We start from the raw sequence: 27,890 nt of genomic DNA, 5'->3' as shown, positions 1-27,890 counted from the left end.
TCTCCTCCATCTGACTGCACAGGTCTGTTTGGCATGCAGGAGGCTCCTGAGGCCTGGCGCGTCTAAAGGGCAGGGCGCCCAGAGGCAGGAGACGCGCCCTCACTGACAAACACCATCCAGCCCAGACCCTGAGCAGCTACAGAAACCACAACAATACGAGCCACAGCTTTCCAAAGTCCAAGCCTAGACTCATGCTTCCCTGCGCTACGCACTCCCAAATCAGATTGTTTTGAGTGCAGGTTGCTCATCTGCTCTCAGGTGTTAAATGCCATGCGTATGGATCAAAGGATCTGCTTTGAGAAGTGCATTAACTATGGATGGCCTTCTCCTGGCTGAGAGGAGAAAGAGGTGAATGTTGGGAAAAAAGTGACAAAAATGGTAGATCCTGAAGAGAGGATGGAGGAAAGATATGGAGATGTGGAGGTGTAGTATGCTCCTGTCACATGGAAGCTGTCTCCATCTCTCACTCTATTATTCCTACCCATATTTTTACTCTTTCAAATGCATTTACATGTGCTCAGGTATTTCCCCCGGGAGCACAACTCCAATTCATGGGGTAAGATAAGCCATCAAAGTCAGTGACAGAGAGGGCGTACGGGTGACTCAATGACAGGCGGAGTGGAAGACAGTCAGCAGAGCTGCCATGACTTGTGCACACACATTAACACAGGCACACACATACAAGTTGACACAAACAGTGCAGGATTCCAACTGTACAAGTGCTCCACAGACAAGAAGATATAGAGAAGAAAGAAAAGTGGTTGTTGTGTATGCACACGCACTCTCAGTGATACAGTACATACGCTTTTGCACGTACAATGGCATTTTCTCCCCAACAACTGCTCTTGTTTAGTATGCGCTTCCTTTGGTCTTGAGGAGGAATGATCCTCACTCTAATGAACTAGGGCCTGCCACTTGAATGTAAAACAGGATTTAACCCGTCTTCAATGTCAGAGCCCCTCCCTGGGGCTGCTTCAGACAACACACACGCACACTCACAAATTCATGGAGATGCACACACAGACGCAGACAAACCGCAAATGTACACACATGCATACACACACACGCTGATGCATGCTGGCATATAGTCTCGAAACTCAGACACTCCGTACAATCTTTGTGCTTTTGTTCCTATCAGACTGGTTTTACCGTCTTTTCTGCTTCATACACACTTTAGCTATGTCCTGCTTCCTGCCAGGGTCACTCTCACCTGCCAAACTAATAGTTGTTTTTCAAGATATGCAAGATTGCCATCCTTCTTTGTTTAGGCAACATATTCTCAGTCTTGGTTCATTTTACTTCTGATTCATCCCTAGTGATAGTCATGCTCTCTTGTTTGGATACACATGAAGTGACTGGCTGTCCATAAAGGTCTGATTTATGCTTGAGGTTTTACAAAGGAGATGCAAAATGTATGCAAATAAAGTGCAGAGTATTTTTTACCTCAATGCATGTGTCCCAAATGAATCAAAAGTGAATGCTTAATTAGCTATGTAAGAAATTAATTGAATTATTCCATTCCATATAGCTAAAAATGTTAATGTGTGCAGCAGCGAAGCCAGAAAGAAAAAAACAAAGTCTTGACTTGTGCTCCTCTACTGGAATATTTTATTGTTATCGTCATCTGTACCACTGTTTCTTTTTACATTTGCTCATTTTATTTGATGAGTTGAAGTATTCACAAAGATGGAGGATAACGTTAGATTCACAGTGATGGGCAAGGGGTTAGATATTTAATTCAAGAAAAAAAAAAAAGGAAAAACATACACACTTGTACAAGCAACCGCACCCGCATTCAATCACACGTTTAACCATGAAACACCCGAGAATATGTGCGCTCACACGTCTGTATGTGGCAGTTACAGTCTGGGTGTTTAGTGCACATGGAGTCTGCACATTTATGTTTTATTTTGTACATTTTTTCTGCCCGAAATTAAAACTTTACACCTTCCAGATCACCATAAGAAGCAAAACAAAACCATCTTTAACAGTAAGAGATCATTTTGATTAAAAAAAAAATAAAAAAATTATTTAAATTTGATGTGAAAGTTTGAGGGATTTTTTCCAAAAGTGCTATTTTATGTTAATTTCCTGGAAACATCTTTAATTAAAAATGCTCACTTATTCGGGGCTCTCTTTGATATTTATGTGTTTTTTGTTTCTTTACTTCAGTTCAAAAACAGATGACATTAAAGTCTTGTTTCTTTTTTTCTTCATTGGTGACATGAAATTTTATCCTCATGTTGGCTGAATTCAGCTAAAACCATAAAAATAATTCTTTATTGACCTCTATTGGTCATATTTTAATGACCGTACGTGGTCTCTTTCCTTCCCCCTTTCTCTCCGTCTCTGTGGTCAGGCTATCATATTAGTGACCACTCTTGCATTGTTTTCTGTTTTAACAGGATCACACAGTCAGTGTTAAGTGATATAGTGCTTTGAGTTCACGTCAGAACTAATTTCAGTAAGTGCTCAGAAAAAAACAGTTTTAAAAGATAAACACTTCTGTCTAACATTTCCTCTCCTAAAACACTTTGAGAAATATCCTTAATAGAGGATAATAATAAAAAAGGTATTTGGATGATATTTTACATCCATTAAAACAAAGTTGTTCTCTTTTCTAATCTTTTGTCTGAAGTATCTGGTAATAAAATCAATAAAAACATCAAAAATAAAAACAAGAATATGGCTTTCATACACAAACACAACCGCAGCATCATACAGAATATACTATAATTAATACTCAGTTAAAAAAAGGATCTGGCTAGAACAGAAATAACGTCCCGTCTGCATTGCATTTTCTTCCCTTATACATAATGGAATGTCTGGGACTTATTATTCCTATTTTTGTCCCAACAGTGTGCTTTAAGTATGGCTGACAGATGAATAATTTTTTTATTATTATAATTATTATTTTAAATCTCAATAAAAAACACCAGAGGGCTGTCTCATCTATCTTTAAATGAAACCCTACAATCACCTGTGGAGGAGACGCTTTTCATAATACTGCAATAATAAAAATTCATATCCCAAAGTCCATTCCTACTGATGAGTGTCCATCTCTCTCTCCTGGCTTTAGGGTTAATTGTGTTAATTCAGGTGACAGTGAGGAGGATGTGAGCTGAGGGTCTTCATGGTTTTCTCTCTATGTACAATATGGCTTCTCTGAGTGGAAGAGACACAGAAATCAACACAGTTATCTAGAAAGACACAGAGCAGAGTTCATTATTGTTGTAAAGACATAAAGTCTGCAGGGACCACCTGTCAAAAGTTCCCATGTTGCACTTTCTCTGAGAGTCCCTGACACGGTGATTCCCTGTGGCAGCGACTTGTCACATATTTTAGATCGCAGTTATTCGACTCATTGTCCAATTAGTACCGTCCTCAGAGGCTTAATGTCCTGCCACTCCTGCCCTTTTCACTGCCTCTCTTTCTGCTCTGTCACTCTGCTCTGCTCTGTCCTTCATGTTTTATCTCTCAGTCCTCCTCAGAGCCCGCGGCCCCCCTCAGTCCGTTCATACAGAAGGGCAGGCCAGAGGAGAATGGGCTGTCAGACGGGGAGAAACCGCTGAAGGGTGGCAGGCCGGCCAAGCGCTGCAGGTGGGGGAAGAAGGCCGGTGGGGGTCCCTTGTGGTGGTCCGAGCGTAGCTGCAGGCCGTCGCCGTGTCCCGTGCTGTGGTGGTGTGAGGGGGGCAGCTCAGGTGGGGCGTAGCGGATGGTGCTGGGAGCGTAGAGACTCTGGGGGCCCTGAGGGCCGAGAGCAAGGGGGTGGAAGAGGACCCGACCTGCTGCTCCACCTGCAGCCAGTCTCTGCAGCAGCTCAAAGTCAGGGCCACTTCCTGCTCCACCACTGCTCCGACTGAGTGGCCCCGACACCACCCTGTCATCACGGGGGAGCGGGGAGGACACAGACATGGCAGGAGACAGAGCTGGGGAAGGGGGTGTGAAGAGGCCTTTAGGAGGAGCCTCACTGCTGGAGGAAGAGTCAGGGATCGGGGTGGTGGGGCTGTCCCCGTTCAGGCTGCTGGAGGGCGTGTGCGTGTGCGAGGTGGAGGTTTGTGTGTGCGCCCCCCAGCGCCCCCCGCTGGTCAGGACTTCATGTTCAGTCTTGATGCTGGGGCTGCCAGGCAGGGGAGACGGGGTCACAACACTCTTCAGTTGCTGGATAACAGCCCGGCCGTTGTGCGCCCGGCCACCCCTCTCCCCCCCTTTTGTTGGGGTGTTTCCTCCTCCACCCCCCCTGCTCTGTTTACCTCCTCCCCCTCTGTCTCCCTGTTTCAGTCTCTCACTGTCTCCCCCCTGCTCCCACTCCGTCTCTTCCTCCTCTTCCCCCTCGCTCTCACTGGCCAGGTCAGAGGATGCTGACACGCTCTCCTCTGTGTGACGGAGCTCCTCCATCCTGCGGCGGGTTTCGGGAGGTGCACCTTCAGGGTCGGACCTCAGCAGGCGCTTCCTCCTGTCCTCTGATTGGATGGAAAGAGCTGTGAATTTCTCTCTGCCTTTAGTATCGGGGTCACTCTTTCCTGCTGAGCTTTTCACCGGCTGTGATACTGAGAGGGAAGAAAATTTTTATAGTTAGAAAACATAACATCAGGTGTTGGTGTGTCAGTGAGCTTCTTCTACATGTATGTGCGGTGTCTCACCTCGGGCCTGTGGGGAGCTGGCGGCGGGGGAGGAACTAACTCTGAGTCGCTCTGCTCTTACATTCTCCGGGAGCTGCAGTAGATCCAGGGGGGTGTCGGGCAACTCTGTTCGACTGGATGGATAGATGTGGAAATGGTAAAAGGAAAAAAAAGGTGTTAAAAATGATCATCTACCACTTCAAACCACTTACAGCTTTAAAAAAACACTTGTGCTGTACTGATTGAGTGAATACTTACAATGGAAACAACATATAATCAGACTAATAACAACCTCCAATAGAAAAACTGCCTCACAGACTTCTAACCTCCATCACACACACCATACACTCAAACAACAGTCCTCATCACTCACACTGACACACATGGAGACAGACAGGAAGACCCCGCCCTCAAAAACTCACACGCCAAAACACACACTGTGTGCCCCACTCAGCAGCCCACCTATACAGAGTTACGCTCAGAGGAGGAGGAGGCGGCTGGAGAAGTTAATGAGCTCTTGTAATTACAGCACTAATTAACTAAAACACCATTCAGACCCAAAATTCTGACATCCATTTGTTGTAATTATATAGCTTCAGTCCAATTAGCATTGAAATTCAGCCTCCTCCTCATGTTTTTGTCTCAGTGCTCCGTCACTGTGCACACAGTTTTGTTTGTGAGGGTGCGTGTATGTGTTCCTACGATGAGTGCATTTGCATCAGTGTGTGGATGATACAAGAGGGAATTTCAGGAAGAGCGTGTTTGTCAAGGTTACTGCTGTTGTTGTGTCTGTTAGGTTGATAAAAAAGCCTCAGACAAAAGTTAAACTACATTATGGAAATACTCTAAACATACACAGGACTGGAGATGCAGAATCTGGAATCGTTCTGAATCATTTTGTAAGCATTCAAAATCATGCAGCAACATTAGGAGATAAGGTATTAAATATTATTAATCATTGTTCACTTGAAGTCGAAAAGGATACTCAACATGCTGCGCATATATATATATATATATATATATATATATATATATATATATAATTTTTTTTTTTTAACTAAAATATGATCAGTTTTGTGGAAAAAGTATATCAAAGTAAAAACATTGATTATAAACTATTTCAGATCTTGATTTCATCAGATGTCCAGACAATATATTTGGGTACTACAGCACTAAATATCAAATCACATCAGGTGAATATCTTATGAGAAAATTTCTTGTCTGGGGAAGAAAGTCTTCATAGAAACTTTTCACAGACGCTCCAACACTAAATGTCTGGCTTAAAACTGTTCAGGAAATTTACATTATGGAAAGATGAAACATTTCCTGCATTCAGAGAAATTTAAGAGGTTAAATGGGTCAGATACATCAGCTCACAGAGAACAGGCTTGCTTTGATTACACTTGCTAGATTTCCAGTTACTGTACACTGGACGACAAAGAGATTATGATGTGCATGGGAATCTTTATTGATAAATAAGTGAATGTAGCGTCCTCCTTTCATTTGGTCAGATTATAGTAGGCATAGCTGGAGCGAGGGGGGAGCTTACAGGGCATTAGCTTTGAGTGTTTTCTCAGAAGCCCCAAATCTTTTCAGTTGATGAAAAGTAGTTTTTTTGATCAGTGTTATAATTGATAATTACAAAGAGAAATATACTTTTTTTTTTTTTTTAAGATTTATTTTTGGCCAGGACAGTGGATAGAGTCGGAAACAGGGAAGAGAGTGGGTAGAGACATGCAGGAAAAGGCTGGATTCAAACCCAGGTCGCCTGCGTATATGGCAAGCGCCTTAACCACTCGACTACCGGCGCACCAGGAATATACATTTTAAAGTAACAAATGAAACATGCTGGTTTCAACATGAAAATATCATTCTTGCAGCTGAATTTATAACTAATAACACCTTATATACATGCTGCAGAGGCAAAACTACTCAACATTGTATTAAATTCCAGATCCACACAACTTCCTTTTTATATTCTTCTTCAAGCACCACTTTTAAACTTTTATAGCTAAGCAGACATGGAAATTATTTATCATGGATGTTATAGTTTCAAAAGGATTAGGACACTCCTGGGAGTCTGATCTATAGTAAATGCTGTTAGCTTCTAAATCTACATTTGATATGGGATTTGTGCTGATATTCTTTCTGACAATTTTAAAAAATCTATTTCAGAATACCAATATCAATATTGATCTACAAATGCAGCTCAGCCCTAAAACTTCACTCCTTTAAACACACATTAAAATTTAAGACATGAAAATGATCAAAGAAAAAGACTTCAGCTGATGTAGGTCTGTTGGTTGTGCCCAAAACTCTACTAACTTATTCATATATGCATCTGATATCTACTGCCAATACAGACCTATATCTATCGCTGATATATCGGTTGTAAATATCAGCAGTAATTTTTACATCATGCAGATAATGTGTGAAGTGAATTTTGCACTTGTTCTTCAGATACTGAACTGTGTATGACCTCCCTGATAAAGCAGAAAAAGCATTTAAAAAGGTCATTAATTTAATAAAGACACCTTTTAGATATAACTATAATGCCACAGAATGAGACTGCACTTGGGCATTAAACATGGCAGATGGAGCCACCCCATCTGCCTCATTATGTATGTTTATTTTTTTGTGTGTTTCTGATATAATTCCTCATTCATGTTGAATAAAGATGCTCATATATCCTGCAGAGGTGTGGGGTTTAAAAGACCACAACAAAATGCAGATACTGTACAGAACAAAGCTACGTATATGATGCTTTCTGGAGGTTTATAGTTTGCTCCAATCCCGGTATCTCAGGAGACATCGCTGGGCTCAAAAGTTCTTGGGTAATGTAGTATTTTGTGTTTCGAAATGCAGAATGGGACAGAGAAAAGATAACAAGATTAGGTTTTGTTTTGTGGATGAACTTAGGACTGTTGGGTTACAGTTCATGAATTATTCTTGTTAAGGAAAAAGATTCACAATGTCTTGTGTTTCTGACAAATGTTAACTGGCTTCAAAATAAGATGTATTTCTAATGTGTATTCTTATTGTTGAAATCACAAATTAAATTAAGTTAAATTTATTTTATTTAGTTATATTTGCTCACGTTTATTTTTCTCAGTGAAGGCTTTATACAGAAAATGTGAAATGATCTGATTGTGGAACCGACTAAACAACATGTAAGGATACAGAATCACCAAAAAGTATTTATATGGATCAAAGATAACAACTTTTAAAGGGCAGTTGAGCTGCACTTGATTTCTAAGGAGCGGATATCTACAGGACTAATTTCTGTTGTTATATTGACTTTTTAAAAGGGAATGTTGAAGAAAAATGGCTCAAAATGTTTTCTCTAAACAGAAACTAACAACTTCTCCTCATATTTATCATGATTTTATGCCTGAATTATATGTTACATCTCATTTATCTAGAAGCAAAGACCCTTGATTACATGTGGTATTCTTCCTCTGGCCAACGAGATTGATCGATTCAAAAACATCCCAAGAGAAAACAAACGTTGTGAGTTGTGTGATTTAGCTGAAGTGGAAAGTGAGTCCCATTTTCATTTTCACTGTAGAAAACATGATGATTTAAGAGGGTTATTGCTTCATGAAATGGCTTGTCAAAATCCTTGAATACTGCAGTGGGCTGATGAGCAGAAAATGGAGAGACTGTTTAAATCTGATGTGTTTAAACCTGCTCATTTTGTCTAAAAAGCCTTGATTGTCTGTTTAATTTATCTTTAGATCATTTTTATTCTCCTTTTTTTGTATTATGACAATTTAAAAAAAAACCTGTGATGCACTCTGATTCTGTGCAAGTTAAATTCTTAGTGTCATGTAAGCCCATGTAGACCGGGGATATGATTGCATGAATGACACAACACTAAGAAAATAACTTTAAATTCTATTGCTCATCTTTTTAAATGTTTAACTAGATATTCAAAAAGGCTTAATGTTGATGAGGTAGCACACAGCTTGGTTCCAAAACTGCAGTCTGGGACCCCTTTGGGGGGGCGCCAGACATCTGAGGGTTAGGCACGAGGTTCTATCTACTCTTAAGTTGGGAAAATTAAAGATTTGCACATAATGACTAAAATCATGATAAAACGCTTATAATACAAAGATCTGAACATTTCTGTTCAGGGCGTTTTTGTTTGGATTTAAACAACAAAAGGAAATAAATTAATGTAAATATTTGACAGTGATGTATTACTTTTTCGTGCGGGTCCTGGGGGGGCTTCACTTTTCTTAGGCACAAGTAGGGGTTGCTCAGATGAAAAGGGTTGGAAACCATCCACCTAAAGTACTGGAGTAGCACATGCAGCTGCACTTAAATTTCAAAAAAACAACAGAAAAAGCTGAATTTCTAACTTGAAACTTCATTTTCCAAAACAGTCCTTTTAAAATCTGTACTGTCTTTCTAAAAATGTGTAAATGAACTAAACTAATACATAAATAAATATGACTAATTAGAAAAGAAATGTGACTAATTAAAAGAAAATCTAACAAAATGGTTGCCCATCATGCTTTAATTATGCACTGTTTATTCAGGGTTTTGTTGCACAGATGAACAGCATAAGACTCTACCTTGTATTGGTCATTAAAACTCCTCTTTCTACATACTAAATGTTTTTAAGGGAAAATCATACATTAATGGAAATTCAATAAAACATAAGAGGACTTTGGATAACACAAATTTTATTCATTTTATAGTTTTTGTATAAAAAATGAACAAGTCTTCAATATTTATTAAAATTAAAGAAACGTATTAACTTTTTAGCTGTTATCATTAACTGATAATGTGTCCTGCTTTGATGTCACTATTTTTAAAGTATCCTCATCACTTTTCTCACATGAAGAGAGAGAAACTCCTCCAGTTATCCGTCTGCATTTCATCATCAATCCCTTCAAAGGATCTCTGTACACAGCGTGGTGCCTGCGTGTATAAACTCGCTTCATATCAGCAGTCCTGCTGTTCAAAAAAAAGTGCCGCTCTGCTCTGCTTTTACTGACCTCAGGACATAGTTGACCCAGATGACGTTGCGTTCGTGGGGGGCTTTGTGGTTGATGGAGACTGTGGCGGTGGACTGGATCCACAGGTAGCCTCCTCTCCTCTGGAGCCAGCGGTAGTAACCCGTCACCACTTGGCCTTTACGCAGCACTAAAAGGAGAGGAAAGAAGACGGTTATTAGTGTGGCAGTTCATGATTGAGGCAGCAGAGGGCGCCTATCACAGCAGCTCATACAGGGATTTCAACAGGCTCTCCTTCATCAAAACCCCAAGTTAAGACAACACTGAAGTATAAAGGAGTGGCTGGAGTTGAATTTGGTACTCCACACATGCAGATGGATGTGACTCACAGTCCTCGTGGCTCTGTCGGAGGTTTTCCAGGTCCTCCACATGGATGAAGTGGTAACAGGTACGTCCCACCACCTCTGCTGGGGTCAGATCCATATACTCTGAGATCCTGTAGAGAAACACAACAACAAATTAACACATTTTCTCTCCTTAACAGAAGCAGATGTGTCTTCTGAAACCACCACCTGGCAGGGAAACTGCTGCCAACAGCTCATGAAAAAACATGTGGGAGAAGCGCACTGACAACACATTTTGGGAAATGAAGCAGAGGCACTTTGTATCCATTTATTTCCTGTACAGTTCTTACCTGTTCTCACAATATGTGACTTGTAGGTCCATGTTGACTCTGAAAACAAACATGTGGCTCTCCATGCGGACTTCATTAAGCGTGGAGGGTGGGAGTGTATGTGCCAGTGCGACCAAACCCATCGGCCGACGCACAGAGCGTGTGGAGCCCGGCACGAGTGCAGGGCGGCAGCGGATTCGACCAGTCACATGGATTACCTGACAAAAAAAGGGAAAAAAAATACTTTTTTCAGGATAAAATTAAGTATTTTGCAGGAAAAACTACCCTAAAATGGTGAAAATAAAACAAAGCAATAAAAAGACTTCAGCATCATGGCATTAATCAATAAAATGTAATAGAAACACAACACAAAGTCAGACTGTCAGCTAAAGAGTACAGCAGCAGGTATAACAGCAGCCAGTGCAGTAAAGTCTTATGTGCAGCGGTCCGGTGTGAAATAAGGTCAGAGCCATAAAATATGCTGAAAACGAGCACCTTGACAGAGCTATGAAACCCAGGCCATGCTAAACAAAAAGACAGAGCTCTGCTTGTTATTTCACTGTCCACAGAACAAGCAGTAAATAGCATAGTGATACAAGGCCTTGTTTCAAATTAGTTCAAGTTATTTCTCTGACATTTGTACCTTGTATCCAGACGACTTGACGTGCAGGCCTCGTTTTGTGAGTGTGGACTTCATGCGGATGAAGAAGCCACGGTCGGGAGGATCGTCAGCAGGAGAATGAGGGCTTGACGGAGCTGTAGAGGACCAAAAAGAAGAATTAAAAACGAAAGAAACTCAACTGCTTTCACCCTGATTTTGTTGTGCTTTAAAAAGCGTAAGGTGAGATTTGTACATAAAAGAAGAATAATCTCCTTTTCTTATATTCCAAGCAGTTTTCTGTATAATTGATGATGTAATCAGTACCAGGTTCAGGTGTACCAGCCAAGGAGGAGGTGGATGCAGAGCTGGAAGCACTCTCTGGAGCCGTGTGACAGCCGGCCTCCGCCCTCAGGTGTGGCCTGATCCCCAGCCGCTCAGCCATCTCCACATGGTCCGCTGGGTGGATGTAGTCAAACACGCTGCTGCCGGTCAGCTCCACCTGAAGAGAAACACATCCGCTGATCAAAAACAGAAGCTTTGAGCACAAACACACTATCGCACAGGAAAAATCAATATATGTTATGACAGGAAAATGAAAGCACTGCTCTGGGTTACAACTCAACAAGGAGTGTGGAGGATGTTAAGACATTCCCACACACATACACCTCCACATATATTAAAGTCCAGTCTCAGAGGAGCGAGTGGCTACAGTATTACTCAAATAAAACCAGGGGAGATAAAAATCAATTGTATTTGCTGATTAAAAACAGGTGAACTCCAAGTATCTCCAAAGGTCACATTACTATTCTTCTTCTTCCACTCGTCCCTCCCCGCTTCTTCATTCAGTTACAGTCGTTCCCAGCAGGAATAAAGAGCAACGCAACAGCTCATACAACTCTATACGATCCTATCATCATAATGCATCATAGTCGCATTTCTAATCATTTAAAGGTAATCGTCGCGCTGCTCATGCACGGCATCCATAAAAGCAGCACAATCGGAGCAGATGTGATTCCATCTGAAGCTGTATAAATGAGTGTGTGAGGGAGAGAGACACACACATGTACGCAGCTTCTATTACATCTACGGATGTGTGTGTGTGTGCCAATACCATTCCATCTGATAAAGCCGTGGCTGCAGCAGCCTCACACCCTTGTCTGTAGGACACAGCCATTTATTACCGGATTAGAGCCATTTACTGCGGGCTTTATGGGAGCTTCAGCAGGCCTTCAAGGACATCACAGCCGGGGAGAGGAAGGAGCGGGAAAGACGGGGAAAGGTGGGAGTGAAGGTATCAGAGCAGTGGGTGATGAGAGACAGGAAAAATGGAGGGAACCCCAACAAGTGAGGGAGGATAATAGAAGAGACTGAGGGTCTTAGTCTGAGACATGCAGAGTTTATCTCTTTGGGGATGCCCTGTTTTTTTCCTTAACTATGTCACCTGTAATGATCATTTAATTAAATACTAGTTTTAAAGGCAACAGAAGAGAAAGATCCTGGCAGTACCATCACTTATAATTACCAGATAGGTTTGTCAAAACCCACCTCATTGGTCTGTGAATAAATGGAAGTAATACTCTTAAAAATCCCTTTCTGGCCAAATCTGAGCCATATACAAATCATATGCTACACGTTTTCCTATTAACTGCTTAGCAACAGTTAATGTCTTTCACCATGAAGGCCACAACGTCCTGTTGGAGCACATCTGCAGTCTTGGTCTCAAAGACTTTTTTAAGTCCACTTTTCATTGTTCAAATCAAATTAGTTGAAATTTTACACACTGCCTATCTTTTTTCCTTTGAAAGTATGTAAGAATAGCAACACTGTTTATTTTGAAAAACAGCTGCATAAGTACATAAACATGTATTTTTCAAGCATCCAGCAGTTATGCCTATTTGTGCTAGAATTCAATTGTCTTAACTGAGATTTGCATGTACATGTACATACACATGTAAGCATGTATTTGTCAGTCACACCTATGTATAAAAATATCAGGACTATCAAGAGATTAACATTTGTAAACGTAACTAATCTCAGAATTTCCATAGTTAACCACAGTTCATCCTTTTTACCGCATTTTCAAATTCCACCGTTACCACATTTAAATCTTTTTTGTTGTTGTTGTTGTTGTTTTGGAATTTTCTGCTGTCTTAAACCAAGAATAATTGACTCTAAATTGATACAGATCTGCTTTAATAGCTACCTTGAAGATTTTAACATAAACTTCATCATGGAAAAAGGAATTTGCCACAGACTGAAAAGAAGGAAACTCAGTAAAAACTTAAACTCAACTAAAAATCATTCAAATAAGATGAAGGAACACTTAAAAAATGTGATTTCAAAGAGAGACTTAAAAGAGGATAGGGAAGTTGCAAGTCTGATCTCCTCAGACAGGTTGTTCCACAGAGGGGACTGTAGCTGTGTTTTTACTTGAGTACTATACTCTTGTACTTGTTCCATCTCTGTTGACTACTTTTGCACATAGTGAGAGAATGATTCCACATCACACCCCAAAACAGAAAAAACACGAGTGTTGACATCTCAGGGTTAAACACTTCAAAGTGGAATTTTAACTCCATACTAAGTTAAATGGTCTTCAGTGTTGGAGTTATTTTACAGTTTTGATCCAGCAGTGTTAGTCCAACTTTAACACTGCAACAGGATTGATTTTAAGCCCAATTTTAGGCAAGATTTTCTTCCCCGACAACTGTGGGGGCGTTTCCCGAGTGGAGCCTCATTGCAAACGATAATTTGTCCGAATTATCCTTAAGTGTGTGGTGTCAACACAATTATTTTACTGCTCCAAATCGTGCCGGAGCCTCTACAACCCCAAATCGTAAATATCAAACATATTTATGATTTTCCTCGATACCCTTTGATGCAGTACCCACAACAACCAATGAGAGCGAGCTGACAGGATAGCATCACCAGCCAGATCATATGTAATTCCACCACTCACAACCACAAACACAACTGTAGCTTCATTCCAACCAGGATTTCACCCTGAGTCTTTCCCTTGTTTTATGATTTTTGCTGCACCTGTTAACACATGCCAAGGCAGCCTGTTGTGGAGGGACAGCAAGAGGGTATTGACGGACATCCATGTTTTTCGTCGCCACTACTGAGGGGTGTGTGCACAGCTACAGAGGAATACACTCCATATAGAACTGCACAACGTGAACCATGGAGACTGTAGACATGTCAGTACACAACGTTTGTCATTTTTGGAAAGAAAACAACTCACTGCTGTTCTTTGTTCTTCTTTAACGAAGAAATGTCATCAAGTTCAGATAAAACTTGCGCTTTAGCAGCATCCACACTAATGTCCTCTGCCATAACGGCACCAGCCTCTTGTTGCTGCTTGCTTATGTCATGACTCCGCCACACCCGAGAGTACTGCCCCTTGTCGCTGATTGGTCCTGTCACTTTCTAACCAGGCCCAAACGGTTCAGACGGGAGCTTTGCAAGATGGATTTGCCAGTGAAAAGGAAACGGGCGTATCCATCTGCATGTACATGTACAGTTGCAAGAAAAAGTATGTGAACCCTTTGGGATTTCTTGGATTTCTGCATAAATTGGTCATAAAACGTGTTCTGATCTTCATCTTAGTCACAACAATAGACAAACACAGTCTGCTTAAATTAATAACATACAAAAAAATGATATGTTTTCATGTTTTTATTGAACAAACCATGTAAACATTCACAGTACAGGGTGGAAAAAGTATGTGAACCCCTAGGCTAATGACTTCTCCAAGAGCTAATTGGAGCCATGAAAACATATCATTTTTTGTGCGGTATTAGCTTAAGCAGACTGTGTTTGTCTATTGTTGTGGCTAAGATGAAAATCAGAACACATTTTATGACCAATTTATGCAGAAGTCCAAGAAATCCCAAAGGGTTCACATACTTTTTCTTGCAACTGTACTTACAAGGTTAGTTATTTTTGACATTTGACCCAAACTGATAAAAATCAGCAATTTTTGGTTTTTAATTAGCTCAAAAGGACATCTGCTTTGAAAAATCTTTTCTGAAAAGGTGTGGCTTATGTGAAGTAGAAACCTATGTCACAAACTTTATACAAAATGTAGGATGTCACCACCTCTAACCCATCTAACTCCCATTCAGAGACCACTCCCATCCTCTCCTTCACCTGCACTGCCTCGGCTCTGAGAGCTCCAGCTCTATTAACGCCGGTGCTGGAGCCAACAGCCCGAACAGGTAGTGCTCAGAAACCACCATGCTCCACCACCACATTACAGCCTGCTTCAGGAGACTCTGGCAGTGCTGCGGGACTCTGTCACTTTCTGGCAAGGGGACATCACCGTCACTCCTGCCCCATCTGGAAAACCCTGTCCTTTTCCCCTCCCTCCTCTTAGTACCCAACTACCCATTTTTTGTGCATTTTTCAAAAGTCTGAAGTGGATGGAGTTAGCTCTGAGCTGGAGGTCTACTTACACTTTAAGGACGCATTGTACATTAGTATGCAGTGCCTTGCTATGATGTTGACTCTGTTCTTTCAAAAGAAGTTTAACTATTTGTAGTTTGGACCAATATAAAGACTTTTAAAGTGTTCCATTTAAATATATATTAGTTTAACTTACACTGTCATTTTTGCTATGTACTTTATTATAGAGGTGTGACTTTACCTGAACAACCTGCATTTTAGGGCAGGACCAGCAAGTGCTCTAAATGTAACCATTAAATCATAAAATGGTTTGCATGTTTGTATGATTGTTCTTAAATATGTGTGTATGTTTCCGTTTTCTGGCAACAAATCAAAAATCTAATTTGAAAGAAAAATAATCAACCAACAGTCGTTGAGTAATATCCCCATGTCTTTCAGGTTCTGTTCATGGCAACCTGATGAATTTAAATTGAATTTTCTGCCTCTATAGCTACTTAAAGGTCTATTTTTTTCACTAGCTGGTTGCTTACCGTCTGTTACACAAAGATACTGGGCATAGACTGCATAAAAGATGATGAAATGATGACTTGCCCCAAAGTGAAGCCAAAATATTGAAGCTTCCCTACTGCCTGGCTACAGAATAAGTCATAAAGTCTTCCATGATGCCAAATGATAGTTGGGTGAATCTTCTGAGGCACTGTGCACACTAGAGGAAGGAACAGCGATACGAAACATAATGAAAGCCAATATGAGAGTCAATGAACTTTCTCTATGCCTAAGTGTGTGCTTTTCAGGTGAAAGTTTTGCTTTGGTGCATCTACACCTGAGCTTTGAATTTGGCATTTTGGAATGTGGATTCCAGTATTCAGATTGATAGACTCAGACGGTCAACAGGTGTTACTGGGAGTGCTCTCGACTTATTCTTGAGGTACCTTTCAGATAAGTGTTTCTCTGTGTCATTTGGTCCTTATGTGAATCTTCTATTCTACCCCGTGGTGTGCCTATAGTGCCTCAAATCATTAACCCATTCCTGTTTCTGTCATAGTAAAGTGGAAGTTGTCCCAAAAGCCAAGTTACAGATGTTAATTCAAGCTTTAGTATCCTCCCACCTTGACTATTATAACTCACTATAAAGCTGGCCCAGTAAGTCCTCTGGTGATAGCCTACAACTGATAATAAATGTCCCTGCTAGACTTTAACTAGGTCCAGAAGATCCACTCACATAACAGTAATTTTAGATTTTTGACATTGGCTTCAAATTAAATTCAGAACACCCTCACAAAAAAGTTGGGACAAGGCCATGTTTACCAATGTAAACATATGGGAAGTGAGGAGACCAGATGCTGGAGTTTGGGGAGAGGAATGTTGTCCCATTCTTGTCTAATGTAGGATTCTAGCTGCTTAACAGTCCTGGGTCTTCTTCATCATTTTGTGTTTGTGTGTGTGTGTGTGTGTGTGTGTGTGTGTGTGTTATGATGTGCTAAATGTTTTCTATAAAAGGTCTGGACTGGCCAGTTCAGCACCTGGACTCTTCTACTGCAAATCCTGCTACTGCAATAGATGCAGCATGAGGTTTAGCATTGTCTTGCTGAAATATGCAAGGCCTTCCCTGAAAAAGACGTCTGGATGGGAACACATGCTGCTCTAAGACCTCTATACTTTTCCGTATTTTTAGTGCCTTTCCAGACGTGTAAGCTGCTCCCATGCAACCCCACACCATCAGAGATGCAGGCTTTTGAACTGTGCTCTGATAACAAGATGGATGGCCCCTCTCCCCTTGAGTCCGTGGGACACGGCATCCATGATTTCCAAAAACAATTTCAAATTCTGATTCATCTGACCACAGAAAAGTTTTTCATTATGCCTCAGTCCATTTTAAGTGAGCTTTGGCCCAGAGAAGATGGTAGTGTTTCTGGATCATGTTCACACATGGCTTCTCTGCAGGATGCAGCTTTAACTTGTGGATGGTACGGGAATGTGTTGACAGTGATTTCTGGAAGTGTTCCTAAACTAATGCAGTGATTTCCAGTACAGAATCATGACTGTTTTCTAAGGAGGTGCCATCTGTGGGCCCCAACATCAAGGGCATCCAATATTGATCTTTGGCCTTGGCCTTTGTACTCAGACATTTCTCCAGAATCTTTTGATAGAAATTCAAATCTTTTGCAATTTTACATTGAGGAACAATTTCCTTAAATTGTTCTACAATATTTGTAAGCCTTTTTTTTGGCAGATTGATGGTTTTGAGGTTTTAGACTCCTCGGAACTCTACTTTTTAATATATGTTCTGCACATTTGTGGTGTGTTATTATTGAATTTTTTCCCCCTCATTAAATTTTAGATTTTTATTTATAAAATTGTGCTCTTGTGAAAAAATAGCCACTTAATGTCACATCTGACAGCATATTCACATAAAATGTTCTAAACAAATCTATCATCATTATAACTTTATTATCTTTATTAAAGTGAAGTAACATCAGCGATGTATTAACTAGGTGTTGTATTATTCTACAGCATTGCTTTGATTCTGGCTTCAAAATGGAGTCATTCATTAATGTCTTTAAAAATTCAGAGTTTGCATCTACACAGTAAGAGGATAGATGTTTGACAAGTTAAGAGATGGAGGCAGTTAGGAAAACATGAGCTGATTTATGCATCTTTTATTGATTGCATTGAGAAATCTATCTATCTATCTATCTATCTATCTATCTATCTATCTATCTATCTATCTTTTATAATAAGTGATTCTTCTTCTACGTTGGGAATTCTTGTTGTTTTTTAACTCTGACTAAATGTTCCTCTGCTCTGTACTGGACCAGCCCATCAGAGGAGTCAAAATCCCCTGGCCCTGTGGTATTGGAAAACAAGGTAGAGAGACAAACGGGTCCTTACAGGCTTTACCAGGCTTAAGACCTATCCGAATAATATCACTCCATCAGAGGCAGAGGGGAGGGATTGAAAAAAGATCAGACAGAAATGAGCAGATGAGAAAGAGACGGAGCGATTGAGGGGATGAGTCAGGCTCAGACATAAAAACAGGTAGAGAATGTGGCGCGAGGGGAGACGTGCGGAGAGACCGAGATCATTCAAATCTCTCTCAGTGTGTATGTGTGCCTCTGTTTCTCTGTGTATGTGACTAGACTGTCTGTTTTCGTGTCTCCACGCGTCAGTGTGTGTCATTGTTTGTGTGAAGAGTTGTCTGCTGGTGCATCTGTGTGAACCTTTATGTGTATGTATGGGATGCACGTGCATGTATGTATGGCCGTTTGGTGGGGATGGGTGAGGGTGGTGGAGGGGGAGGTGGGGGGCAGCAAGCAGGGGAAGGAGAGACATGATATAAATAATAGCAGGGGGCTTTAATATGTATGAGGCATCCGGGCAGTGGTCCACAACACACTCTCAGCCCTCAGCCCTCACTGACTGATGGGAGGAGAGAGGGAGGGAAGGAAAGGGAGAGATGGTGGGAGGGGAGGGGAGGGGGAGCGGGGGCTGCATACTAACCATTCCCAGATCAATTCTCTCCTCCCTTAATCTACCATCCTTCCTCCCTTCTCTTTACCCCATTTATCCCTTTTCTCTCTTCTCCCAAGCCTGTGCTCTTACTTCTCCATCCTTTCTGTCTCCTCTCTCCCAGTCTTCATATCCTCCTTTGTCTCCTCTTCCTCTCTTGCCTCCTTGCCCACCCCCCCTTCATCAGCTGTGTGGCATTTCCAGGTTTATTCCTGGTGCTTCCGGCCCAGAGACCCGGTGAGGAGAAAAATGATACCTGGAGGCGCCAGGGGAGTGGGCGGCGGGCTGTGCCCTTGGTCAAGGTGCCTGACCTGGGCTAAGCCGGCTAAGCAACCCCCCTCCCCCCCGTCAGGGGAGCAGCCCAGGGTGTTAGTCAGGGCAAAGGGGTCAGATGGGGAGGGGGGACAGGAGACGGCAGGGCAGGGGCGGTCTGCAGGGGCGACATGCCCTCTAAAATAAACCACCAGTTACAATTTCTCACTAAGAACATCGTTTGTTTGTCTGTCCTTCCTCTCTCCCCTGTGAGCGCCTCCACTCACCAACAAAGTAAATCCAAGTGCTTTGTCCTCTGCCTCCACCTCTTCTTCTCTCTGTTCTCTGAGTTTTCTTTTGAGTGATATAATATTCTGATTCCAAATATCCGTAATTGTTTAAAACAACAAATCTGGGTGTACTGAATATTCATCATGCTTCACCCTGCAACATCATTTTTCTGCATCCTATCATTAATTGTGCAGTAATTACCATTAATCTCAACAATAATGTGCAGTGGATTCAATGAGCAATGTGTTCATTTCAAGCTATCACATCCAATTGTTCTTTGTAAATATTTTCTCTTACACAGCAAAAACTGGAGTTTTCATATCTCAGAGTTGATTTCAACTCCCAAAGTGTGATTTTGACTCTATTCAGAGTGAACTGGCCGACAGTGTTGGAGTTATTTTACATCCTTGATCCATTTAGTATAAGTCCAACTCTCCGGATGAGTGGTTTTTAAATTTTTCAGCCTGGGACCCCCAAAATAACGGTGCCAGAGACCTGGTATCCTCACTGTACCTGAAGGTTGTCAAAGACTCATATTTCTAGGATTTTTTAAAAATGACTTTGATTTCAGCATTAATTTAACCAAATGACCATGTTTTTATTTTACACAAATTACTGTTAAGCATATATTCAAAAAATCAGTAAAATATACAAAATCATTCAAAATATTCTCTGTTTTTTGGAAGGCATCTGGCAGCCCTCTCTCATTGCTTCAGTGGGTCACTAACAGTGTGATGGCTTAACTTAGTCTATCTTAGGCGGGATGGTAACTTAAAATGTCTTTAAAAAACTGCAATGAGAACTATTTAAAACTGTTAAGGTAGTCGGCCACTTAAAATATTTTCAGTTCTATAAATTTATCAGGGTTTACAGTGCACTTAAAATTATGTGATATGAAGTATTGCACACTCATTTTAGTTTAAGTGCTGCAAATGCAAACTAACATTTGAATCTCAGATTTGAACTTTTAAAAGTAATTTGAACTCACAAATGTCAAGTTTAGTTTACTTTTTTCCTGAGGCAACAAGTTTCCACATTTTGAAGTAAGCTGAACCTATTTTATTTTACAGTGCAGGTTTTTGATACAAGGCATCACTCTTCATTAAGTATGAAAAGTGCATTTCAGTATATCAACTAATAAAACTGTCAATACTTCAAATTTATATCTGAAGGGAAAGAAAATAGTAGACTGATGTGTTAAACATACATTTTAATGAGTAAAATATCAACACTGGGTGTTAATAATTAACACTAAAACAGACTAAAAATACAAACACCTTCCAAAGTGTAAATTTAATTTGGAACCCTTGAAAATTACACAAACTCTGAAAAAGTGTTAAATTTGGCACTATGTGAGTTGAATTAATCCTAATGATTCTGTCATGTATATTCTAAACAGCTATTTTTTCTACCTCGGCAAAGTTAGGACTTCATTAACAGTTACATATTTTTGTTTGGGTCTTTTTTTAATTTATTTTGTCTTTATTGGAGAGAAACAGGACAGTGGATAGAGCAACAAACAGGGATGAGAAAATGGGGAATAATATGTGGTGCAAGAGCAACAGGCTGTACCTGAACCCAAGCTGCCCAGGCACATGGGGTGCGACCTAAACGCTTGGTCATCTGCACCCCAGTTGCATGTCATTTATCAAAAAAAAAAAAAAAAAAAAGAAAGAAATCTATGTATCCCACTTCTTTTGCACCATCCCTTCTACTGGTCAACTGAAGTGGCATAATTTCCAGGTTGGATCAAATACAGTCCAACTAGATCTGATTCAGACTCAGATTTTCCCCCGCACAAGTCCATAAACACGCCACACACATCCTTCCCTGTATCCTTCTCACTCATCTCCTCAACTCTTAACTCTGTCTGCCCTTTCAGGTTGTCTCTCTTTCGCATCATAAACTCCCCTCTATCCCACCTCGCTCTCATCTTTTCAGGGAGGTAAACGCGGCGTTGTATGTTCAAGGTTTTGAGCGTAATCTTCGATCATAAATAATTTCATTAGAATGCTGATGGCTCGGGCCCTGTTTGAAGAGATGTGATGGGTTAGGCCATCTGCTCAGCTGATAACAACAGCTCTGTTTTATTAGCATCTCCACCAAAGCCTCGGCTGCCTTGTTTACCTAGGCAATCCCAAGGCGAATTTCATTCCTACTGCACATTTAAACTCTATTTACACACTCAGACTCTCGCTTCTCTTCACCACTGTGTGTCTTTCTCTCCCCCACTCCTCTCCCTTGTTTTCTCTCTCTCTCGTAATTGTCTGTCTGTTTCGTTATGTTAATCTCTTTATCTTTGTGATTTCTGGATTCCAGCACTTTATCATTACAGAGCGGCTGACTATCTTTCATTTTTTTTTGTCCTTTCAGTTTTGAAGCTGTTTGCATTTGTGCATCATTTTCCATTTGTCCCTGCAAAGTGAAGAACTGAGACACTCCAGAGCGGATGCAACCAAACAGTTCATGTCCTAATCCAAACATGGGAATTTTTCTCCTTGTATTTTGTACAAAAAAATAACATACCTAATATTTGCTCCCCCTCATGTACATTAAAAAATTATTGACCTGTATCTATTTTAATCTGTCAGTACGCTGACAGCCCCATTTTGGTAAGAGCTGTGGGCTAAAAAAAAAAACTAACCAAAAAACAATTGTGATACATTTCCTCTCAGCAAAATATACTGCAAGTTTAACATGACATAAATGAAGTGTTACTATGTGCCTGTGTACTACTAAAATATTAAAACTACAATCATATCTTTGATTATTTGTGTCCTAAAATATATTTTCTGCTTTAAAACCTCCTGAAAAAGGAGTTCTGAAATTAAGACATTGCCATTTTTAGTGATGGGTGTGTGAAGGGAGGTAAAACATGACCACAACTTTCAAAAACAACAAAAGTTTGCAGTCTTTGGCACCAGTTTGGCTCAGCTGGTAAAGAATAGACCCACACACAGTACAGAGATTGCAGTCCTCTTCACACTGGTCGCAAATATGAATCCTGATCCTGGCACTGTTTGGTGCATGTTTTCCCTCCTGAATCTTTTCAGCCAACTTATAATTTTATTTAAAAATGTATCTTGGTGTTTTTATTCTTTTGTGCTGTTTCAGGAAAGCACTTTTTGCCCTTTGCAGGAAAAGAGCAGTGCAATTAAAGTTACTTGTTTGCTATTACAGAGCTGTGACCACAGATAGAGCATCTATCAAACATTTGGACAATTGCAAAATGAGAATTCAAGAATTTTAATGGCAATTTCAGGGAATGTTTGGGGGAATTTTCCACCATTTTCATGAAGTTTTGAGGAATGTAGTTTTAATTTTGGAGTGGGGCTGGGGAAAGTTGCTTGAGATTTTCATAAAGGTTTTGTGGTAACTTTTATTAAGAGGTTTAGGCTTTATGATGAAGTTTCACTGAAACCTTTGGGAAATATCTGAAGAAATGTTGGGGACTTTTAGGTGCCGGTGTAGCTCAGTAGGTAGAGCAGACACCCAGGATCTACTCCTGATCTCAGCTCATGTTGATGCATGTCTTCCCACATACTCTTTCCCCTTATTTCCGACCTCTCCTTAGCTTTTTCAACAAATAAAGCCAAAAATCCAAAAAATTATCTTGATTTTAGGTTATTTCTTTGAAATCTTAGGGAATTTGTGAGGATTTTGAAAAAAAAGGAACATTTACAGGAAATTAAGAACCTTAAGTAGAAATTGTCTCATGTTTCGCCCTAACAGGTCCTTGTGGTTCATCATCAAAATAACAATAAAAGTTTAATAAAAAAGCCAAGCTGGCTTAGGAGTGCTGCTTTCACATATTTGTAAGTATCAAACACAGGTGCTCTTAGGTCTCAAGGAAAAGTTCATGACCCAAGGCTGAAGGATGTGCTTCCATCTGCACCTATAGTCAGCTTCAGAAGAGCGCCGACCATTGGAGATAATCTGGTACACAGCTATCTTCCAGGAGATAAAAAAGGAACCTAGCTGGATCGCAGGCCGCAAGGATTTTTCAAATGTGGAAGATGTAATCATTGTAACTCTATGTTGCAAACCAACAGCTTCAAGGATGTGCATTCATATAAAACAATCCCTATAAAATCATTTATCAACTGTAATACGACTTATGTTGTTTACTATCTTCAGTGCCCATGTGGATTTTTCTATATGGGAAGAACAAAAAGACAACTTAAAGAAAGAATTGCTGAACATAAGTACACTGTCCAGATTGGAAATGAAGTCTATCCCATGGCCAAACATTACAAACAGCATCATAAATGCAATCCAGATCCAATCCAGTGGTAAAGAGGCCATAGAAATGTCCAAAAGAGGAGGAGATAAACTGGACAAACTATTACAAAGAGAGACTTATTGGATTTTCAAGCTAAAGGCTACAACAAGTCCAGGACTAAATGAGGAACTGGACTACACCCCATATCTCTGGGTCACATTTTCCCTCTCAACATATGAGGATTAGCAAAACAATGGGAGTGCTCTGTGGGATCGTTATTTTGTATATTCTTTGTCATGATTTTAACTTTTCCTTTCCTTTATGATCATTTTTATTGTTTTTTGTATCTATTTCTTTGTAACTGCTGATTGTGTAACAATTGTTCTTGTTCTGAGCTTGCTTTGTTGGAATGCACCAATTAAGAGTACACACCCACTTTTCTCACTGCACCTGAAAAGCAGTTGACTGACTGCAAGGCAGCTGCCACAGCCTTGAAAATCTGTGAACAGTCACTTGTTTAATGCCCTGATGAAGACTTGTTGAAACACCTAGGCGCTTTAGCCCATTTCTTAAAGGCTTTTTAACTTTCTCAAAACAGTGTGCCTTTGTTTTTCTGGTTATGACTCTTCTTACCCTCAACAAAATACAAGTCTGACCCCCCCCCTTTTTTTGGTAACAATAAAAACAACTTCAACATCCTCTCTCAACACTGGCACTATTTCTTACTGATTGAGGACCCCCAACAACTTAGGAAGTGGCCAACACAGCCAAAATATATGGTCAGAAAACCAATCTAGTGTTGTATTTTCTGCAGAAACGGACATCATTATTGGTCAGACCTAATGCTTAGTCCTGTGAGGTTTTACACTTTTCAGGTCCAATGTATCCCAAATAGGTGGGAGAAACTAAAAAGGCATTCCAAACAAAAGGAGGATATTACACCATCCTCTCTGCAATCACAGATACTGGAAAGTGCAACAAATACATAATAAAAAATGCAATGTGCCCAGTGATTACAATTAGATGAAAGAGCAAAAATTGTATTATTGCTATTGTTATTGGGATTTTTTTCTTATCTTAGAATACAAAGGCTGTGAGTAAAATTCCTAAAGCACAATATAACTTTTATTACACATGCAGCTGTGATATAAAAATGATATGTGTGAGTTCAACATTAATTGTGTCAATCTAAATCTGTTAAGTATGATGCATTATTGCATATGCAAAAAGATTTAGAATATTTTTTAAGTGTGTGATGTGTTGTGTATGGACTTGAATGTCTTTCAAATAAAATACAGCTAATTTATTGTTTTGTCCATAATATCTGGAGATAAACAACAATTTAATTTCATTTTTAATTTACTTTTTTCAGTGATACTATCAGCCAAATAGATAGCCTGCAAATTCTGTCTACTGTTTGATTAAAAATGAATTCTGCCGTTCAGGTGTTCTAGCACTGTCAGCATTAATGCAGTATTTGAGATTACTGAAGGTCTATAATAGGTGCATTAAACTTTTAAAATCCTGATTATCACATGCTCTATTGTCCCTTTCAGCACACTTTGGTTAAGCCACTACATCATCTCCCTGCAGCCACAGTGATGTGAAATAAGCACTCCACTGCTTCTTAATGTCTCATTTCACTATAAAACTCACAGACAGTTCAGTGGACAAGTCAAAAGTCTTGTGTTATCAAACATTTACCATTTTACTGTTCACTTATTTCAAGTTTCATATCAAGTTTCTTTATATACTGTAATACTAGAGCCGAATGTAAAGTAGTAAAGTAACAAGTTTGACAGCTTTTTTTAGTTAAGGGCCCCAGCCAAACACTTCATGTTGCCTTTTAGTTGACATAACATCATAGCTAAAAATCTCAAGTTGGCAGAGAATTTATTCTATAAAAATGAAGATTCAGATTGCCTGACTAAAGTAGCTGAGCCATTGTTGCCCTCTGAAAATGTTGGCTCAGCTCAAATCTATATATATGTACAAAATTGAAGAAAATATGTTTTGTATTAACTACCTAGGTTATCAAAAGTGCACACAATAATTCATAGGTTGCCCACTCAACATTAATAAAGTTGGATTCTTTTAACAGTATATATGGTTATGTTCATGTCGTATTCTTCGATCAACTCAAGGTTACTTATTTCATTTCAAAATAAACGCAGGTTCCAAACAGGAAGTCAATTACCTTTAGTTTTAGACAGTCCAAAAATCACAAATGAAATGAAAACATATTTAATGGGAAATTAACAACAGAAATTTTAAAATGAATTGTGGTTAGAAGGTCTTATTGTTTTATAGTCCTCAGCTAAAATAATGGGAGTCCAGGTAGCTCAGTTAGTGGTGCGCACACCTAATGCGTGTACACTGAGTCCACATTGGCCATCGGCCTCTTGGTGCAGATCATTCCCTCTCTCTTCCCTGTGTTTCCTGCCAATTTTTATCTGATTTCTATAACAAAAGACAATGCCCAAAAACTTCTGAAATAAAAAATGAGGCTTTAGCTGAAAGAAAAATAAAGTGGGCATTAACCTGTTACAGTTTTCTCCATTGGTCTGGCTCATTTCTTGAAACAGAAATTACATTCTCAAAACTCTAAGATCATTTGGCAAAACAGTCTTACAGTTCAGCACAACACCATAGCTCACTTGCAAAAGCTCATATCTCTCCCAAAACTGTTCACTCATGCTTCAAAACTAAATTCCTTTCCCATATGAATAGTCAGTGCCACCAAAAATGCAAAGATCCTTCTCAATTGTTTCGGCTCATTTCTTAAAACAGACTGGACGTTCTCAACACTCTTGATGCTTTTGCCAAAATAATCCGGATGGTTCAGCACAACGCCATGGTTCACCTGCAAAAGCTCATATCTCTCCCAAAACAGTTCACTCATTTGTCAAAACTAAATTCTATTCTCATATAAATAGTCAGTGCCCCCAAAATGCATTGTCCCTTTGGCATTGTGTAAGCACTGCAAGCCAAAATGTTTTGATGTTTTGTCATGATGGCAGAGGACCATTGAAATATCCCTCATGTCCACCTCTCAGTCTTAAGCCCAGTCCTTCATTGACAGTGGTTACTGTGCTAATTTTTTTTTTTGTCTAGCTAACAGAATACAATTGTGAGATGGTTGATCACATGGTTAATAATTGTGGCCCGAATTTCATCCGGGACAGCATGGTTTCTTCGTGCTCCTTGGCCTCTTCCCCTATTCCACCACCACACACCCTTACTCCTCCTCCTCTTCTTCTTCTTCCTCTCCCTTGAGCAGGAAGTTGCCCTTGTTCATTTGCTTGGCCAGGTACCTCCATGTTCCGAAATTGCACTGGTCCTGGTCAAGCTCTATATATACATGTTTGGCAGCATTCACAATCATGGACAGCACCTGTCAGGTAACTAAACACACTGATTGGTCATCTGAGATGTGGGAAACTCCTCCGTCGTTAGTCAAGTTCTAGTTTCACCTGACTGTCAATTAATCAATTTATCCAATGTTCCAAGAGATTCATGTATAGTATTCATTGTTTTATAGTATGTTCTTGACTAATTTTGACAATTGAACAGACTGTTGTGCATGTGATGACTTCTACAATGAAATGATGCTGACATGTTTTGGAGAGAACAACCATTAGACTGAGAAGTCAGTAATCAGTTTAGATCAAAAAGATCTATTCACTTGGAAACTGTGCTAAATGCAGGCTACCTGTACTTAATCATTTTCAAAGATGTACTGAGACATTGAGACATGTACTAAGACATTTGCAATTTAAAGGAGAAATTCAATTCTGTTGTGAACAAATCCCGAGTGGTTTGGAGGTTTGTCCATGTTATTTTGAGAATGTAATTTCGGTTTCAAGAAATGAGCCAAACCAATGGAGAAAAACTGTAATATACTGCCCTTGTGGAGCCCTGGAAACAGACCTACAGGTGCCTACCAGAGGGTTTTCCTCTGCCATAGCCTGGCAAAAAAGCCCTCATTGCTCTGGCAGATACTTAAATCTTTTCTCACAGAAAACAAGCACTGTGAATTCTCCTTCAGTGTTGATGTGTTGGGAGGGGTCACATTTAAGGAAATTTATTAAAAAACATTAACAGTAATCAATTACTTCTTCACTGTACATGTGGCCTGTGAGACGGAGCAGAAAAAACAAACCTATCCTTTAAAGTCACCAAGGGCTGATCCTGAATCACGGCAAAACTTACACATAAAGAAACACTCCATTACTTTTGTTATTGTAACCCTAAGTAATGCTGTACCGATTCCTCTTACTTGGAAACATCTCTCTCTTATCACACCTCTCCTCCTTTCCTCCCCCTCTCTTTCTCTCCCTGACTGTCT

At 40.1% G+C, this 27,890-nt stretch overlaps 1 protein-coding gene across 1 annotated transcript in view; it reads right to left on the bottom strand.

Annotated features, from left to right (window-relative positions):
• Positions 1–2,891: 2,891 nt before the first annotated feature.
• npas1 (neuronal PAS domain protein 1) overlaps positions 2,892–27,890 on the bottom strand; it is a 71,380-nt gene continuing 46,381 nt past the window's right edge. The window contains exons 6-12 of the mRNA XM_041809531.1: positions 11,185–11,359; positions 10,903–11,015; positions 10,281–10,477; positions 9,976–10,082; positions 9,629–9,776; positions 4,624–4,756; positions 2,892–4,542 (exon numbers count right to left, since the gene is read on the bottom strand). Of these exons, the coding sequence (XP_041665465.1) occupies positions 3,478–4,542; positions 4,624–4,756; positions 9,629–9,776; positions 9,976–10,082; positions 10,281–10,477; positions 10,903–11,015; positions 11,185–11,359 (1,938 nt within the window). The 3' untranslated portion in view covers positions 2,892–3,477. The remainder of the gene's footprint in view (positions 4,543–4,623; positions 4,757–9,628; positions 9,777–9,975; positions 10,083–10,280; positions 10,478–10,902; positions 11,016–11,184; positions 11,360–27,890) is intronic.

The sequence above is a fragment of the Cheilinus undulatus genome, linkage group 2 (genome assembly GCF_018320785.1).
Source record: "Cheilinus undulatus linkage group 2, ASM1832078v1, whole genome shotgun sequence".
Taxonomy (NCBI): domain Eukaryota; kingdom Metazoa; phylum Chordata; class Actinopteri; order Labriformes; family Labridae; genus Cheilinus; species Cheilinus undulatus.
Note: the sequence above shows the minus strand (reverse complement) of the source record. Positions and strands in the feature narration are given on the sequence as shown.